General features: G+C 46.0%; 1 protein-coding gene across 1 annotated transcript; it reads left to right on the forward strand.

Annotated features, from left to right (window-relative positions):
* The first annotated feature begins 4,147 nt into the window (after positions 1–4,147).
* Positions 4,148–16,173, forward strand: LOC140657051 (GDNF family receptor alpha-4-like). The gene is made up of 8 exons (XM_072873520.1): positions 4,148–4,270; positions 7,773–8,048; positions 8,767–8,859; positions 9,287–9,632; positions 9,711–9,820; positions 10,922–11,056; positions 12,046–12,176; positions 12,482–16,173. Exons 1-8 carry the CDS (start codon positions 4,228–4,230, stop codon positions 12,614–12,616), a joined length of 1,269 nt encoding a protein of 422 aa, XP_072729621.1. The 5' UTR covers positions 4,148–4,227; the 3' UTR covers positions 12,617–16,173.
* Positions 16,174–19,430: the final 3,257 nt, after the last annotated feature.

Below are 19,430 nucleotides of genomic sequence, written 5' to 3' on the forward strand. Positions count from 1 at the left end.
AGTTCTTAATGTGTTAGAGGAAAAACTTCCATGCACTGTATCAAGTCCTTCATAGCCTGAAAGCAATATGAAGAAGATGAACTGCGATGGCTCCAATGAATTTCAAGAACATGAGGTTTGGTGCTAATATTTTCCATTAGAGGCAGTTGGATTGTAATCTGTGCTGCAAGGACAGAGGATCCAGACTCATGAATGATAAAACAAAAATGAAAAGCAAAGTAAGGCAGCATTCCAGGGGGCAGAGGTGGGGCGGTGAGCGGAGGAAATGTACAAAGCTATACTGGTCATGCTGCCTGTAGCGTACCGGGATGGAGAGAGAGTTCCTACGACTGCTGTAAAAGCAGTTGCTCTCTTTGGCTGACGATTCTCAGTGTAACAGTCAAAAACCACATAACCTCCATGAGGATGAAATAAGGATGAAACAGGCAATGCAAACCTGATGCCTGATCACCTTGCACACGGCTGTCCTCTTCGGTCTCAATGCACATCAGGCAGAGCAGCATTTACCTCAGAGAATAAAAGCAGAGGAAGATGGTTCGCTCCGGAGCCAGAGCACAAGTTCTATCTTCATGGGATTCAGTAGAAAGGAACGGCAGCTCTGTAATAACATTGGCTCTGGTTCTGCAAGGTAACTGATTGCCTGCTTGACCATGACAGACTACTTTACTGAATGCTTCCCTCAGGTCTTTTGAAGTGACAGCCCATCACTCATATATGTGCAGGGATGACACCCTCCAACCAGTTGCTGAGGAGCAAACTCTCTTTAGACACTAGGAAAAGAGCGTGACCACATGAATGTGACTGCATAGCTCTGGACTCAAAGAATTTGCATGCAAATTGGCTTCCTTGATGAATTTGGGCAACTCCGTGCCTCAAGGTCCCATGTGTAAATGGTAACAGTTCTCACGAGCTTGTGTTTAAGTACTTAAGTGATGATATACTGCCCAGGTACTGCTTAGCCTTATGAACAGAATGGCGCTTACTGCAGCGGGTGTTGACAAGATGCTGTGGACAAATTTGCCAGGACAAGAAGGAAAGGAGCAAGATGTCCAATTTTTGCATGTGTTTAATCCCCATGCAACCTTGATGCACAAGGTTAACACTTCAATTTTGGGTAAAACAAAATACTGGCAAAGATCTGACAAGAATTTACTTACTGTGAGCCTTAGTCACATATCTATTTCATCACAGGACCTGCTGACATCACTACCCCAAACCAGCCAGGACCTATATGAACCTGCAAAGATCAACAAAGATAACACAAACCATGGAACTGGTGCTAAAAGCTGAGGAAATCAGATCAGAGTTGATCACTGTTTCTGCAGCTGTTTGAGAAGGTCAAAGGCCTGGACCTTGCACAGAATTAGACAAACTGATTCCTGAGATATTATACATTACACTGGTAGATGACCCCCGTAGGTCAGAGTTGGCCGATACAATTTCAAATGGAAAGAGTGATGAAAGCTCTGGTCGTGAGAGACTGGTAATTATCCAACTCTCTGAGACCTGTAATGAGGTTACAGTGCTGCTCTGCATGTGTGCAGGGGGGGAATAACCAAATAACCTTCTCTGTTGTGGTTCCCAGGCAAAGATACATATAAGTCTGCAAAAATCGAGAAAGGGACCATTCCACTGCAGTCACAGGCTCTGCTGACCCAAGTGTCGTGAATTGGCCAACCCTTCACCAGACATTAAGTTAGGGTTCCTCTACGTGGCCACTTGCCAGGCAACCTGAAAACACTGATAGAGCATTCAGCTTTAACATGGAAGGAAGAATTTTCCCTCTCCTTTTTTATCTGCTGCAGAGCATAATTCAAAGCTGAGTGAATGAATCATTTCAGTGGGCTTTGGGTGAAGACTTATAATCACAGAATCAGAAAAACAGCCTGGAAAGGAACTTGAAAGCTCCTCTAAACTATTCTCTTGTACCAAGCTGGACTGACCTGTCTAGGGCTGTTCTTAAAGAACCTACATAAGGTTGTCCGTACATAAGAGCTCTTCTTTTTCTCCCCTCCCCACAAAAGTTGTTATCCTGTTGTAGAAGAAATTGTATTGGTCCTGACAAATCCATCTGGGAGACAAACAGCAAGCCTGTTATTTTCCACATGCTAACAGATTGTCTATGTATTCTAGAATTTTCCTAGAAGTTAAGATTAATTGTTTATATTCTTTCCTTTCTCGAGGCACACACACTGTTCTCTCTTCTCCAGGCTTTTCTCCTGGGAGATGCTGGCTATCAGTTCACTGAGTTTACTGAAATCTGTCTTTGCTTAGGAGAAGCGTAAAAACAGCAAAATAGAAACAACAGACTCAGGATCACAGACTGACAACCACTACCATCCAAATTGCCCCCTACATTCATATTCTCAAAAAGCTATACCTGTCAGCTACAACCAGGTTTGGCAGAGCTTCCCCTCCTGTGGTTGTCATCATCTTCTGTACCAAGAAAGTCAGTAACACGTGCCCCAAACTTCCTGCACCACTGGTACTCCTGTAATGAGGGATGCCTGGGCAGCTATAATCTCCCACCGCTGTGCACTGGATGATTCCGCTTGGTTTTACAGCCAGGCATCCTGGAACATAAATGGTAGTGCCCAGTTTTCTTCCCTTTTAACAACCACTGGAATCGCTTAGAAAAGATCCTCCTACAGTCTCAAAGCAAGTATACGAATCCATGACATAGAGGGCAACATCTCCTCTTCTTCTCCTGCCTGTTATTCCTCACAGGTTGCACGCTGCTGTATTAATATTCCAGCCATAGTAATCATCCAAACAGGTCTCTGCTGTGCCACAGTTATAATTTGGATCATGATTAAAAACTTTGAGATCCACTTGTTTAATCATTTCTCACAAAAAAACATAGAGAATTTCACAGGATCAACCCACTTCTTGTTTTTTCACCTGCTGTCATTAGAAGTAAACCTCTTTGCTCCCAGTTTTTCTTCAGTCTAACCGCTCTGCTTCCTCCCCCTGAATGGTAACTGCGAACAATTCACTACAAAGTTAAAAAGGCTCCGTCCCATCCACCATTTCCCTTCAGCTCCTCCAACTATTAGACTTTGAGCCACGGTGAGAATGATTTTTCTCTCCTCCTTAAGCATGAAGTAAGAGCCTCCAGTGTTTGTGGACAACTTGTTCACATTCAGAAGAATTCTCTCCCGGCAGGTCCCTGCAGTAAGCAGAAGGACTGATCTTCAAAGGCCAAGAAGATGCGGGCACCACTCAGCTGGATTGTGACTACTTAATGTGTTTGCACAATCACTACCCTCTCTGTTGGGCTTTTTGGGCAGATGGGGTAGGTCTCTCTTCTTGTCCCATCAACCAACTTACAAAAGATTTGCCTCATTTTCGTATACTAACGTTTGATGTGCACATGTTGGACTGTTACTTTTTTGCATTGGTTAATTTGATCTTAGGATGCAAACTAAAAGGAAGGATCTGTTCACAAAGAAGCACAGCTGCCTAAATGCCAGGCAGACTCTCAGAAATGCCATGCTTAGTGTGGATACAGAAAAAATCGCTCGATGAAGGCAGAGCCAGCAACAGGTAAGATAACTGGAACGAGGCCCTTCACAACACAGCCAAAAGGCAGGAGCCGGAAGCTCACGCATCCCTCCGGCAGGCCAAAGCAGCACCACGGCCACGTACGCAAAAGCCGGTCAGCATCCGTCCCCTCCGAGAGCGCTCCCTCTGTTTACGGCTTACTTTCTTGTACCGAAGCGCACCCCCGCAGGAGCTCCTCACTGCGCGGTCGCAGCTTTGCCCCCGTCCTCGGCTACGCTACGAAGCACTAAACGAACAAAAGTCTCCCGCGACCCCTTCCCGAGCGTCCTTGCAAATCTCGCCTGGGAAGCGCGTCCCCGCGCTGCCTGCTCCGCGGGCTCGGCCGCTCCGCCGGCCGCCCCGGGCACGGCCGCAGGGCTGCCCCGCAGCGCTACCGCTGCCCGCCGCGGGCCCCACGCCCTCTCCGCCCGCCGCGGCTCCGGGCGCAGCCGCGACCCCGCGGGCCGAGGTGCGGGCGCTGGGCGGGCAGCGCGTCCCCCGAGCCGGGTCCCGGGGCGGGCCGGGCCGCGGGGCGGCGCTCGCCGCCCGCACCTCGACGGGGCGGGCCCGTCGGGGCCGGGGCGGGGCGGGGCGGGGGCCGCGGACACGCCGGCGGGCTGCGCGCAGCATGTGAGCGGCGGCCACAGCGCTCGGAGCGACCGACCGCCGGCGCCGGGCTGCAGCATGGGGCTCGCCCTGCTCCTGGGGCTGCTCCTCTCCCGAGCCGGTAACAGCGCCCGGAGCGCGGGGCGGCGAACGGGGCGGGCTGGGAGCGCGGCGGGGCAGGGCGGCGCGTCCCCCGTCCCTCTCCCGGCGGGCGCCGAGCGGGATCCGCGCCGCCGCCCCGAGGGGCCACCCGCGTCCCCTGCCCGCGCGGGGCGGCTGCGGGCGGCAGAGGCGGCGCCGGGGTGGCGGCCCGGCGCCCCTCGCTGCTGGCGCTGGGGCGGCTGGCGGCCCCCGGTGCTGGGCGGGCCCGCGGCGCGTCCCGAGCTCGGGGCTCCCGGCCGCTGCCCCGCTCTCCCTTCCCCGGCCACCGAGTCCGGCGGGCGCCCCGCTGCCCCGGGCGCCCGCGGCGGGGAAGAGCCCGCTCTCCGAGCCCGGAAGGGCGCGCTGCTGCCGTGACCCGATCGGGGATGGCAGCGGTGGCCGCGGCCAGACTGGGGGGACGCTCCGGGGAGGGGGAGCGGTTGTCCTCGAGGCGCGGCCGGAGGGCGCCCGGCTCCTCACCCGCAGCAGCGAGGGGCAGGCGCCAGGAGCGGATCCCTCACCGCGGCAGAAAAGGCACAAAGCGAGCACCTGCTCGAGCTGGACCCGCCTTAACAGATCCTCGCCGTCTCTCTCACGCTGACTTTGCTGAGAGCTGTTACTGATGCCTACCCTCCATGCGTTCCCCCTCTGAAATGCTTCAGGCCGATAGTTTTCTGAGATGAGGCTCAGTTCGCAAAGACCAATGCAAGGAGCTCGGGCAGCGACGCAGCTGTTTGTTCTTCTCTGCCTTCTACTGCTGCCAAGTCACAAAAGCCGAGGACAGAAATTATTCCTCTGTCCAGTTCATCACTTGTGCAGTCTTCATGGCTGATGTGACTAGAAATACAGAAATTAGGAAACTGCTCTGAAGCATTCCTAGACCCTGGCTCCTGGATGTCAGTGCTTTGCACTCAAAAAGCTGCAGCTGCTGAATATCACAATCACTGCTACTGCACCGAGACCTCCGTAGCACTTGCAGCCACATGATAACAATAGATTTCCCACAATTTTCCGTGTCCGAGTACTAATGCTTCTTTGATAACTGTGCTTAATAATGGAAAGGTTTCCCTTCTGCAGCCTTCCTCTCTTTCAATAGCATGGTGCACCAGGGGCATCAAAATAATACGTGTATATATATGACAGGACATGGAGTGAAAAGGGAGAATAAAGGGGTATTGTATTACCTATCCCTTTATTTCTAAGGTATAATTAATTCTAGCCTGTGAATTGATTATTACTTTTTAACTTTTTTTTTTTTTAAACTACAGAACGGACTCCCATACACATGCATCTTTAACATGTTCTGCAACCTAGACCATAGGTCTAAGAAAGAATTAGCTTTCTTATTCTTTCACGTTATCATCTGGAATACTAAGACAAGGTTTTAAAAAATGAAACAACATGTCAATTATTAGGGCTTAAGACAATGCATAGCTATTAAATGATGTCTGTAGAGGAGGACTGTTTTAAATGTGAAGTTTGCAGCAGCTTCACCTGAAGCATCTTGTACAGGCCTGTAGTAGAAACACAGTCCATCCACTTACACCCAGCTCTGCTCTACCCTGGCAATTACCGTATCACTTTAAAGTTTTAAAACTGTCACCTCGAGCTCAGGTGCTTGCTAAACAGAATTCTTAAGGCTAGGAAAGTGCATCCTGTCCTTCTAGGAACCTCCTACAACAGCTGCTGCAAGCCACTGATGGAGATGGGATGCTGGGGGAGACGGTACTTTGGTCTGGCCTGCTGGGGTAGATCGGTTCACCCAGTTTAGGGTTCCAAAAGCTACTGGAGAGAATGGACTGATATGCTATTGGGAATTTGCACTGATTGCAGCCTTACAGGATGTAATCACACTCGGAATGTTCATTAAGGTTGTGCCTAGGTGTAATGCCTAACCAAAATGCACTGTGCTGGGTACAAAGCATTTCTGATGAGAGATCTGTTTTTCAGGGAGCTTACAAAGTCATACAGTCTCTACATAACAGCCAGGTGAACAACAAAGTACAATAAGTTGCTAGAAAAGCAAAGAAATTTGTACAAGTGAGACGGAGACACCTAGATAGTATTACTGGGCTGTAGGAAAAGTAGAAAGTTTGAGAAGTAGACTAGCATAGAATTATGCAGCCTACTGCTTACAGCAAATAAACTGATAAAGCCAGCAAAAGTGAAGGAAGTGAGGGAACAAATTAGATAGTGAAGACAGCACACCAGGTAATATGAGCTGTACCAAGATTTTTTCCTAATCTGTAGTGAAGGCAGACTGAAATAGTACTGCTGCCCCCGCTGAACAAGAGAATGATAGGTAAGATCATGCACCCAAAGAACATTAAAGGTAGATGTAAGGCTCAGCACAGTCATTTCCTAAAACCAGCCAAGCAATATTGTCCTGAAGGGAAGAAACATACTAGCCTATATATAAATGTTATTAGCAAACAGTCTTGTTCCAGGTCTTCATTGTACTTGTACTGTAAACACCGATTCATATACTACAGAAATGAAGAAGGATTACGGACTGAATTTGCCTACCTGTGACAACATAATGCTAGGTATCACCCCAGAATTACCCTTAGGAGACAACGGTCCATATAAAAAAATTTAAAAAGCTGAAAAAAAAAGTCTAGTTTTAAAGATTATATTGTTAAATTGAGATTATTTAATAATTCCACATAAGGTCGTGCATATGTATGTGTGTGTATATATATAATCAATGCATGTGTTGTGCAAATATACACACACGCAGAGATATAGTCAGAGTTCACAATCAACCAACAGATGAAAGCTGGCAGGCCAAGCCTGCATCCCAGCATTTTTGGCAGGGATTTCAGGGACTGGGTTCTATGTACTTAAACAGATTGCGTATCAGCACTTCTACATGAAGCTACTTGCATCTTATGTTAAGGATTTATTCTACTGTGCAAAAAGTACGCATTCTAATTCTTGAGTTTCCAAGCTCAGTAAAGGAGTCGTTTTTACACCCTACAAATGGCTTTCTCAGTACATCTCTTAATGACCAGTACGTACTTTAGCAATGGCAGCAGCACTGACTCCGAGCACACAGTATGGTGTTACTATGTGCTTATTGCACTGTGGTTTTCATTACCCAGATAGAAGAGCTTCTTCAAAGCAGGCCACAGCAACCCCAAGGTTTCCACAGGGATCTACTACTCCATAAAATACAGAGCCATCCCAGATCCTGGCCAAGCTGAAAGAGTTAAGGGTGATTAAAAAAGGTTTTATTAAACAAAATTATTTTTGAGACTCTTCTTTAGCCTTTTGTTCTCTCTTTCGTACATTCATACTCATCCTTTTGTTTGTAAATGGAGACGGCTCTTGTTCCTTACTAGTCTGTATGAAAGCCCCCAACCAGTTCTGCCTCTTGAGAGGAGTCCTTACTGAATATAGGATGCCTACTGAGCAATGATGGTGCTTGTGCGGCATTAGTCGTGACTGCAGTCCTAACAATCTTTTCCCTGTTTGACCAGGAGACCTCCTGGCTCTGCCCAGGAGTGACTGCATAGCAGCAGAACAGCTGTGCCTCTCGGACTCTACCTGCAATGCCACCTACAGGATCCTGGAAAACTGTGCCCTGGCTAAGACTCGCTTCCTTCCACTGGATCACGATAGCAGGGTCAGATGTCTGAACGCAGAGCTAGACCTCGGAAACAGCTCTTTGCTGCACTGCAAATGTCACCGGCGCATGAAGAGACAGGAGCACTGCTTACGCGTTTTCTGGACCGTTCACTCTAGCGTGACAGACGGTGAGATGAAATAATGTGAATTGACAAGGTACTAGTAAGGCTCACCCCTGCCCCCCATCTGAAAACAACTGCCAAAGGCCACTTCCCAACACTGCAGGTATCACTTTGGAACCTCATGTCCTAGTGAAGAGAATTCATTGCTGCTCTGTTTGATAAGCAGAGAAAACTGATCTGGTCTGGGACTGGCCCTTCAATACACCAGGGACCCTAAGAGACAAAGACAGCTACTCTGAGGCAGTTAGATTTAGTGCTGTGAGGGGAGAGTGCTGTGAAAGTCACCTCAAAATGGTCATGTCTGTCCATCACTGAAAATGGACGTGTGATTGTGACACACGCTGTAATGGCATCCTCGAGCACGCTGCTGCTTTCCAGCTTTAGTGGGATGCTTCTACTTGGCCGCCCACTAAATGCTGCCTGTGCTGCACATCTCCTCACTAGTACTGAGGCTGAAAAAAACCAAATGACAACACAGGCCAAACTCCAGCCAGAAGAAACCTGATGACAAAATGTAATGCTCTTTTTACACAGCAATACCTTTGCATCTCCAGCAGACCCATTCTTGGCATTTGGCTTTGAGCAAGACAGAGCGTCTCTGAACTCCAGCCTGAGGAAACAGCCAGGCACAAATAAGAAAAAAAAAACCAACCACCACCAACAAAAAAACAACTGGTCACAAAGCATTTCTCCCACTGCATAAAATATCTTGTATCTTGCCTAGGTTATTTCACTTTGGAGACCTCTCCCTATGAGAATCCAGCAAATGAAGAACACTGGAAGACAGATTATAATAAACTGGCAGCTCTGTTATCAGGTAAGGATTGTAACGGTTACATGATATAATGCTGCCCTTTCTTATCTTTTCAGGGACTGAAAATTATTAAGAAGAACAATTGGGGGTAATGGCCCTTTTAATCAGAGGAACACCTGCTCTGGATACTTGCCTAAATTTGTCCCCTCTACCAAGTGTAAATATAGCCACAGATCCAGGCCCGTGAAACAGGGAATAACCCACAATGATGCATTCTCTGAAACAAACACCCTAACATGAACCAATAAAAAATATGATTTTTTAACTAGTGTTACTGCCATGTCATACTACAGGCACATAGCAGGACTAATTTGCTGTCTTCTTTTCGATGTTCCCAATCTGACCGTCAAGTAAGGGCTACTCCTATTTCCACATAGAATCTCTTCTGGAGACTTGCTTCATTGTTTCTGGGTTTCTTTTGGCTTTATAGGCTCACAGTTAGCAGCAGATGCAACAAATCCATGCCTGAAAGCAACTCATGTCTGTAATCTGAGCAAGAAGTGTGTTCGTCTGCGCACAGACTATGCCTCTATCTGCACCAAGGGAGCAGGACGTGAGGACACGTGTGACCGTCGCAAGTGCCACAGAGGGCTAAGGAATTTCTTTGAGAAAGTCCCTGAGGATTTCACCAAAAGGATCCTATTCTGTCCATGTCAAGATGAACTTTGTGGAGAAAGACGCCGGAAAACTATTGTTCCCGATTGTTCCTTCCAGTATAACACCAAACCCAATTGCCTCTGGCTTCTGGACTCCTGCTTAGAAGACCATATCTGCAAGTAGGTCTGGCAGCAGCAGACATTAGCCAAGAGAAGAGAACGGCATAGACACTGATAGTCTCATTTTCCTTCCTACAGATCCCGACTGGCTGACTTCCAACAAAATTGTCAACCTGCAGACATGTCTCCAGATGGTTGCTCTCAGCACAACCATGCTGCATGCCTGCAGGCTTACATGGGGATGATTGGTAAGTGATATCCACAGGAACATACAGGGTGGATGCTTTCAGGCCACAAACTTGCAGGCACACTCTGATGCAGCGAAGGACCAGCTTGCTCTCCTGCAGGAGACAGTGCTCAGTATACCAAGGAATATGCCTTAGCCTAATTGATGCTAGTGCTCCCTCTTGCTTCTGAGGTAAATGCAGCCCAAAGAGACCTCTTCCGTGGCATTTATCGCTCCACTTTGTCCCATCCTCTGCTGTCAAACCAGCAGCACTTGCCTGAGATTTCTGAACACCTGTTTGCATCATCAGCTGGTGCAAAGTGCTCTAAATGCCCCACCAACAGGGCTCTCTGGGCCCGTATGAACTAAGTCATTCCTGCCGCAGGAGTTACATCCCATGACAGCAGCAATTAAATGTGACATTCCCTCACCGCCTGACTTTTAGACTCCTGATGGTTTGGTAGTGTTGTACACACTGTCTTCTCAGAGCCAGTCAGAACACGGCACTACCAGCTGTTAGAAGGAAGGTCGTCTTTGGTTTTAGGCATTCACTGCCAACCTGCTAATACTTTTTCAGAGTAGCTCAAAAGAGGAGCTGTAAAGAGCAGCAGTATCTCAGAAGCTGTAGATCTAGACTGTACCTTCCAGTTTTCCAAATGTCTTTGCTGGTTTTGTGCTAAATGAACTCTGTCTGAATGGCACACTACAGGTGTGCAGCATTTGTTTGGCTAAAGGCATGTGGCCACACAGTGTGGCCAGCTGCACAAGAAGTACGAGCGTCTTTTGCTGCTGTATGCCAGCACCGCAGTTGAGTCCCTGCAGATGCTTCACATCCTTCAACCTAATGCTTGCACCAGCTTCTGTCATCACCGTACCTCACCATCAGATTGCCTGAGTCAGGGCTAGCAATCTCCACACTTTCTCACAGCCCAGCAGACTTCACGTAGGTTCGCTAGGCCTGGGTCACCTTGCAGGGGCTCCTGACCTCTCCTGGGTAACGTGCATATCACAGTGGAAGGCTTCTGCCTCCAGGGCAGCATTCCCGTTAGTATAATAGGACTCATGACACTTCTTTCATTTGGTGAAGTAAATCCTGATTCCAGTTTCTGGGGGTTTGGGACAGGCACGCCCATGACACCCAACTATGTCAGTAACTCCAGCGTGGAGGTCTCCCTGTGGTGTACGTGTGAGAGCAGCGGCAACCAGAAGGAGAAGTGTGACCAGATACTCGGCATGTTTGAGAGCAACAAATGCCTTGGTAAGCATCAGTCGTAGCACAGAATCAGAGAAACAGCTCAGCATGGGGAAATTCAAATCCTGTTGATTTCAAGATCCTACGTTGCATTGCTCTTGCCTATAGTTCTGTCTTCTGCAGCGTCTCCATGATCTCCTATCCAACTTATGGGACCAGCCTGGATCTGCTCTCAGAAGTGTTTCTGTATCTTCTGGCAACACTTCTGTTCATCTCAAACACCATGAAGCTATTTCCAAACAACATTCAAATGAAGGGGTTGCAAAAAAAAAAAAAAATCACAAGGGGAGGTCAGACATGCTGTATCTAGAGGTTGCTGAATAACCACATGAGTGCACCAGGATTATGGGGTTTGGGTTCCCCTCCTCCCCCTCCTTTCCTACGCTTGCCTTTGGCCCTCACTTACCTGGTGAAGATAAGTAGCTCCTGACACAGCCCCTGTTATTAGATTCAGCAGCACAGCAGTTACAAAAATCCTGTTACATGCAACTATGTAATCGTAAGTCTGTATTTCTTTTATCTCCCTAGCATTTTAGCAACAGACCTTAATAAGATTTAAATATTTTATGTTTGTAAAAGCTTCCAAAGGATATCAAAGAAACCAGCATCATTAGATAAATGATTAATATTTAAACCTACCTCCTGCTGTATAGAAAAGCCTTACACCCAGCACTATAGATACACCTACAACCTAAACATCCCATGCGATATACTATGTACCTGCCCCTTACAAAATAGACAGCTGGGAAAGTCCCAGAGGGACCCACAGGCCCTCAAGTACAGTGCAAATTGGCTTTGCAGTCTGCTCAACCTCAGAAGTAAACCCACAAACTGACAGGCCATTCACTGAACAGAGAATATGTATTTTCTAAATCAAAGCCACACAGCCTGTGAGTGCATTTCCTAAAATAGCTTCCCTAGCTGTTCTGTTCACTAGACTCCAAGGTGTGCACAAGAAAAGCGATGTAAGACTCTTGCTTTACTTCTGTTTGCAGAAAATACCATTTGGTCTCAAATGCACCTGAAGCAGACAGCTCTAGAAAGACAGGAAGACTTATTTTATTCATCTTCCCTAAGCTTCCAAGGAGACAGTGCCAGCACATCTCTTGCTTCAGAAATGTCCCAGGTATGCATTGCTTTGTTGCCTTCACAAAGCAGCGAGTCAAGTGGCCTCGAGACAGTAGTTGAAAAAACTTGGATCTGGAAATGTGTGGTTTTGGACATCAAAGCAAGGGATGCCACATGCATGCAGAACCCTGGACCACTTTACCTCAAGCTATTCCTTCCACAGACAAGCAGAAATAGGAGGCCGTGCTGCCTGGCCACAGGAGTTTCCTATAGTCTCACATTAGTGCTCGGAACTGGAGGCTCTGCAGCCAGACATTTGAGCATAAATCTAACTGGGATTCATTCCTCCTTTTCATTTCCTAGGTGGCTGAAGGGAAGACACAGCGAGACATCTCCGAACATAGCAGCATGCCTATGGCCTCCTCTGTATATTCTGGAGCTGCTATTTCTTGGCCGTCTCTGGCTCTGTTCCTGCCCCTATTGCTGAGCCCACGTTAACTTGGCATAAATGGCATCTTTCCTTCCCATATGATTAATCTTATTCCATATCCAGGCACCTCCCACTACTGATTTACCTTTGGGAAACAGAAGGCTTCCAGAAAAGAGGAATGGAACAGCCTTAACCCAGAACAGCAGTCACTGAAAACCTTCCCCCAACTTGCACCCCACTTTCCCACAATCAGTTGCACTGAGCTCTGCAGCTACGGTGCCCACCATTGCTTCTGCCATGTTAGCATTCTGAGTAACAGTCAGGCTAATATTCCAGCGCAATATTTTAAAACAAAGGTCTGAGTTCTGTCAGAACTTGTGCAGGGTTTGGTTTCTGACTGCCGGGCAGGACCTGACACAGTGTGTCCTACCACCCCACCTTCTGGAGCTCTTCCTCAGGCATACAATCATAGAATGGTTTGGGTTGGAAGGGACCTTTAAAGATCACCTAGTCCAACCCCCCTGCCATGGGCAGGGACACCTTCCACCAGACCGGGTTGCTCAAAGCCCCATCCCACCTGGCCTTGAGCACTTCCAAGGATGGGGCATCCACAGCTTCTCTGGGCAACCTGTTCCAGTGCCTCACCACCCTCATTGTAAAAAACTTCTTCCTTGTGTCCAATCCAAACCTACCCTCTTTCAGTTTAAAACCATTGCCCCTCGTCCTGTCACTACAGGCCCTGGTAAAAAGTCCCTCTCTATCTTTCTTATGATCCCCCTTTATATATTGAAAGGCCACAATAAGGTCTGCACAGAGCCTTCTCTTCTCCAGGCTGAACAACCCCAACTGTCTCAGCCTTTCTTCATAGGAGAGGTGTTCCAGCCCTCTCATCATTTTGTGGCCCTCCTCTGGACCCGCTCCAACAGGTCCATGTCTTTCTTGTACTGGGCACCCCACAGCTGGACACGGGACTCCAGGTGGGGTAGAGCAGAGTAGAGGGGGAGAATCACCTCTCTTGACCTGCTGGCCACGCTTCTTTTTATGCAGCCCAAGATATGATACGGCTTTCTGGGCTGCAGGTGCACGTTGCTGGCTCATATCTAATTTTTCATCCGCCCCTGTCCCTGGGTCCTTTTCTGCAGGGCTGCTCTCGAGCCACTCATTCCCCAGCCTGTATTGGTATTGGGGATTGTTCCAACCCAGGTGCAGGACCTTGCACTTGGCCTTGTTGAACTTCATGAGGTTCACGTGGGCCCACTCCTTAGGCCTGTCAAGGCATAGAGCGCAGCATACTATCCTAAAGACTGGAAGTCCGCGCTGCAGGGTGGGTTGCAAGTAAAGTTCAATAAACGTACCCATAAAGTCCCTCGTAAACACCAGTTCTGGATTACTTTCAGTTCCCTTTTCAAATCCATTCTTTTAAGTATATGAAAAATACCACCCCAAATCAAGGACACTATACTACAGTTTATATTCTTGCTCCTTTCTGCTTTGCCCCTTGCAACATATATATGTATCATCCATTATCACAGCTAGCAACAGACTTGGGTTTTGTGGGTTAAGATGGATTTCTGTGCTCAACCCCAGTAAGTTTAGTCTTATCTAGCAAAGGATGACCTTGCGTGGCCTCAGGATGAACCTTCTTAGTAATGCTTAGAGAATGCATATAGCTCATTGAAGCTGTATTGACCACAAAACCCCTGGGACATTCAGTTGCAAAAATCTCTGGGAGCTGCAACTGCCTCGTACCTCTCCACGTATTCAAGTTGTCATAGTCCCCTTCCACGCTGCCTGTCCAATCTCCTCCTCCTCTGCCAAGCTCTATTTCATGACCTGTTTATTCCGAGTGTAAATGTGTGCACTGTGTAACTGCTGTTATTTTGTACTGCATTTGCCTGTTAAAATGTGGTGTTAAGTGAATATTGATTTCTGAGCATAGGTTAATAGTCCACAATCAATTGTGTGCAAGAGTTGCCTCATCAGCCAGCCTACGCTTTCAGGATAGCTAGAAACTCAGCTCAACACAGCTCTGCCGTGCACACATAGCACCTGCCCCTAGCTCATCCTATGAGATACAGCAGATCTGAACAATATTATACACAGCCAAACAATATTACAGTCCTGAATAGATGCAGAACAGGTGGGTATTTCTTTTTACCCTGTGCTTTATCTGTTGCCAGGGAAGCACCCGCTAGGTAATATGCTGTGGTTCCCAGTCACTGTCAGACACCTTCTTATTACAGAATCTTACATTGTCGCGTGTATCAGTAATTGTCCTTCTGCAGTGGTAATATTTCAATTTCAAATTCCAGCCTTCTCCTTATTTACTGGGCAGGCAGAGCAAGGAAATCACTGCATGGAGTAGAACCATCTCCTCTGTCACACAGAGAAGCAACATCTCATTTCCATGTAGTAGGAACAGATATCATGTCTTCTTAATAAAGAGGAGTAAGAATGCTGGTATTTCCGACTACCTACTGAAATATGTCTGTTTGGATCAAGAGACAGCACTGTTCCCACATGTTTGCTACCATTCTTTAATGAAAACAGAGTCCACATTACCATATTCTAATATCTACATTAGACCATCCTCCATATGGTGTGACTAGAAATGCGTCAAGACTCTTGACTGTAGTGTCCGTCATCTCCAGAATTTAGTGGAGAGTGACAGGGAAGAAGAAAATGTTCTTTCCAATATTCTACAAATCAGTGAGGATATTTATGAGAATAATGGTGTAGATTTCCCTGAGCAGTCTGTACCACACGCACAGTGTACTGCATTCATCTTCCACTCATCTGCACTGTGATCTTTCCTCTTTCCCCACTTTAGTGCTTTAAGACAGGTTCATATGGAAAAAGGTATTAGCATTTTGTTGTTCATATTCAGGGCACTGTGGACCTTCAGCCCCTTACCCCTACTAAGAAGGTGATTGATTGCAACTGCCGCCTCCTGTCACGCCCTGGATTACATAGGAAAATGCTTGACACTCAGACAAATCCTGCTCTAGACTGAAATTAAAGCAAAACATGTCAGTTTGGGTTTTTCTCCAAGTGTCCTATGTCCCTTTTGCATGTACATATGCACCTTTATATACATGGCTGCGTCCTAGGCTTGTTCATTAATAAGTGCAAACAAAATTGACCTCTAAATACACCTGCAATCACAGGTACTCACACTGCTACGAGTACAAACCCATTTTCACTTAGACTTTTGTAACACCTGATCTCCAAATATAAGTTATTCAACTACACAGCATACATGCATGCACAAGTATAACTACTACTAGAAATGCCATGCCAGTATCGGTATCTGTTCAGTTGTTAGCACCACCAATGTTCAAAGGCTGGCACGGGTACCTAAACCCATCCAGAACAGTTCTTGCTAACCACACTACAGGGCAATTTACAAAACCCCCGCAGCTTCTGTTCCCCAGAAACTGGAACACAACATCCTGTGAGTACCTTTGGTCTAAATACAAAAATAATCTAATAAGAATTCTCTACCCTGACAGTCTTAACATTGAGCTCTCAGCAAGCATATACAAGGAGGGAACCTTCTAATTGTTGTAATGTAGATTATTTTTAAAAGTGCAAAATAACGCCAAATCTCACTAATAAAGTTTATCTCGCAACTCTAGAAGTCTCCTGCCTTCCTTCGCATTTAATAGAAGCTACGCTCCTTGTCTCCTACTGCTGGAGGCATTATGGGAAAGAAATTTAAAGAACAGAGTTAGACAACGTTTACAGACATCACTCACTGTCAGGTACTTCAGACGTGGCTTCTAGAACTCTGACATAACTTTAGATCCCTTAACATGGTCTAATGTAGCATTTACAAAGGGCATTCTTATAGTCTTTCTCCAGCCGTGAGCTCAGTCACCGTGTTAGATAAGTTGTTTCTTGTGCGACAAGTGGGAAAAGCAATACACATTTCTTGCCTGAGGTCATAAGCAAGGTGATGCCAGAGATAAGCCTTGAATTTGGAAGTCCAAAATTATTGCGTCCTTGCCTCATTCAAATCATTCCCACTGCCTCCAACAAATACACATGCTTCAGTCAGAATCAAGTGACTGCAGTTTTCCTTTTAAAGGGGGACACAATATGTATTGCAGATGAGGAAAAGCTAAGCTTTACTTCAAACAGTAATTCCTGGCTACAGATCCCTGGCATGCCTCTTAAAATCTGCTGACAATAAAAGGTAACTTCGAGTCGACAAGACAACACTACAGGTTCAGCACCTATAAAGAATGAAAGTATCTTTTTCAATACATCCTAAAAATCACAAGTCACTCTATTTGCTAAAATGGGAGGCAACTTTACACAGGAACAAGAAGGAAAACTTTCAAAGTAATCTTCGAGGTGTCCGTGAACCAGACAAAGCTTTTGGGGACAACAGTGGAGAAGCAGGAAGCCAAGCAGCACCGCTGAGCTCAACAGGATCATTCAGCACTGCTACGGAATCAAAACCAGCCGCTATTCTACAGTTGCTTCCCCCATCAAAACAGATACTGGTAAATACGATCAGAGGCGCATCACTTCTACCTCAGGGATTTTGTGGCTGAACCTTTTTTCAGATGAGAGAGGGTCGGCTGAGGCTGAGCTTGGTTTAGTCTCTAATGGAAGCTCTTCTTCTAGGTGATGAGCTCTCCTCCAGGAAGCGACGTGGTGTTTGGGTTTCTTGCAAACCCCAGGGTTAGCAGAGGTCAGGGGATGCAGCACTTTCTCCAAGTGCCTTCATGAAAATAGCCCCACATACTTTCCATTTACAGCTGATCACCTCCATTATCCCCAGGCTAGGAGGAGATGATCAGCAATTGTTAAGTGCTTGAATCAGACTAATAGCTCACTGCTAATTCCCCCAGTAATGTGAATCTAAATTCCTGGTAAACAAACTGACTGCTTTTCACACACAGGGATGAATGCCAAAAGCCTAATATTAGCTCTGGAGCTAAAGCTTTTAGAGCAATCCTGTCCACTCAAAGATGTTTAATGACATTATATTATGCACTAAATAATTAGAAAATGAAGGCCTACTTAGAATCTAGGGGCTACTGTCTAATTAAGATGAAAAAGGGGCTCTACCCTGTTTTAAACAAGTTTATACTAAAATGGTGTACCTGATAAATGGCGCTGATAACTATGTCTACCTTTGGGCAGAACAAGGCAGCCATTAAGCCAGCACAAAATAATTGTGTGATTTTTGGCTCATCTTTCTCCTTATTGGTTCCACCTGTTTTCCTGTAAGGCATGAGATTCAGCTGTTCTTCCTGTCCCCCCATCAGCTGACAAAATTTATTAAGCAACATTCAAATAGCTTATCCTGATGGAGAGAAAATCATCTTTGCCTTTGTTTTATTGCGTGGCCAGAATCACAGAGTTCACACTACTAGATGCTTGAAGAGCTACGGGATGTAGACTGGAGCCTCTAGAAGCACTTTGCAAGACGAATCGCTAGTGAGCTTGAGAACACGGGAGAGGATTACAGTTATCTCTCTCTGTAGATAAAAAGACTGAGAATTGTTCTACTGATTATCTGACTGAACTAAAATTCATTAGTAAATTAGTCTTCAACTGAATTATATCTCAGCAACCTCTGATCAAAATAAAAAGCAAAATTATAAAAAAGCACTGAATAGAGTTAGAGCAACTGGAACTATGTATCTAACAATTTTTATTCCGCTTTCATTACACAACACACACACACATATCTACTCTGTGGCATGCATCATCCCCTTGAAGACAGTGCAAGAATAACACAGTTGCATGAGACTTCAGTTTTCTTTCTCCTGCCACAACCATTTAGGATTCCACATTCACATCCAAAACTAAATTAAAGATTTTGATCTTTATATTCCCATCTTCCTCCTTCCAGTATACTGCTCAGGTAAGGAAAACATAAGTGTTTTCCTGCAGTGATGCTGCTTGTTCTAAACCATGTCCATTCCATGACATTTGGTCAGGAAGGAACATTACATAGAAATATCTGCATTGCAACACATACAGAGCCAAAATTAAAATTTTGGTTTACAGTGACATATTCAGCAAGAAAAAGCTGCAAGCTGTTTTATAATGCTGGAATTGCTGTTGCAGATAAATTCCCCTGGCATCCACAAGTGACTAATTTAAACTCCACTGAAATAAAAACATTTATTCCATTATTGTGAGACATATAAATCATAACAGATTTGCTTTGAGAAAAAAACAAGTATTATGTGACAGATTATATGTATGAACTTGTGACTGTGATAGCAGGAGATTGGACCTGATGACCCAGGAGGTTCCTTGCAGTCTTGAGTCCCTAAATAAAGCAAAACGGAAATTTTCCAAAATTGTTTTCCACAATATTTTTCCGGTTTTAGTTATTCTGGCTTTGTTCTTATAATATTGGGCATTCCAACGGACTATAGAAAGGGTGATTCGCCCTCCCCGATTTCTTTTAAAACATCTAGCACTCAACAGTTATAAGCAGAACATAATAAAATGTGTTTTCTCCCAAGAAAAGGACACTATTAAAACCAAGCTGACTTCAAGCCTACATGCCAGTTTAGAATCCCACATCAGAGATTTCACCACGGGCTCTTCAAAAAAATGCCAAGGACTTTCAAGAACTGTGGAGTATGAGTTATAATTCAGTGCTTCCTCTTACCTTGGACTACAGGGAAATGGCTTGAGTCAGAATAATAGCAAATGTTTCTTCATAATGGGGCATGTTAATATTCCAGATCATGCATGCTGGATAATTCTGTTCTCTATGCACCTATTATTGCTGTAGTGTCTTAGGTGCTTGCAGATTCATACACAACTCGCTCAGGAAATGTTTTAATAAAGGGTGAACAAAGTGCCACTGTACTCTCCTCCCTTTCACTTTTCCCCCCACCAGCC

The sequence above is a fragment of the Ciconia boyciana genome, chromosome 9 (genome assembly GCF_034638445.1).
Source record: "Ciconia boyciana chromosome 9, ASM3463844v1, whole genome shotgun sequence".
Classification (NCBI taxonomy): domain Eukaryota; kingdom Metazoa; phylum Chordata; class Aves; order Ciconiiformes; family Ciconiidae; genus Ciconia; species Ciconia boyciana.

Coding starts and splice junctions, on each gene's coding strand:
- LOC140657051 (XM_072873520.1), top strand. CDS start 4,228: ATGGGGCTCGCCCTGCTCCTGGGGCTGCTCCTCTCCCGAGCCG. Junction 4,271..7,772: donor GCTGCTCCTCTCCCGAGCCG/GTAACAGCGCCC, acceptor CTGTTTGACCAG/GAGACCTCCTGGCTCTGCCC. Junction 11,057..12,045: donor TGAGAGCAACAAATGCCTTG/GTAAGCATCAGT, acceptor TTCTGTTTGCAG/AAAATACCATTTGGTCTCAA.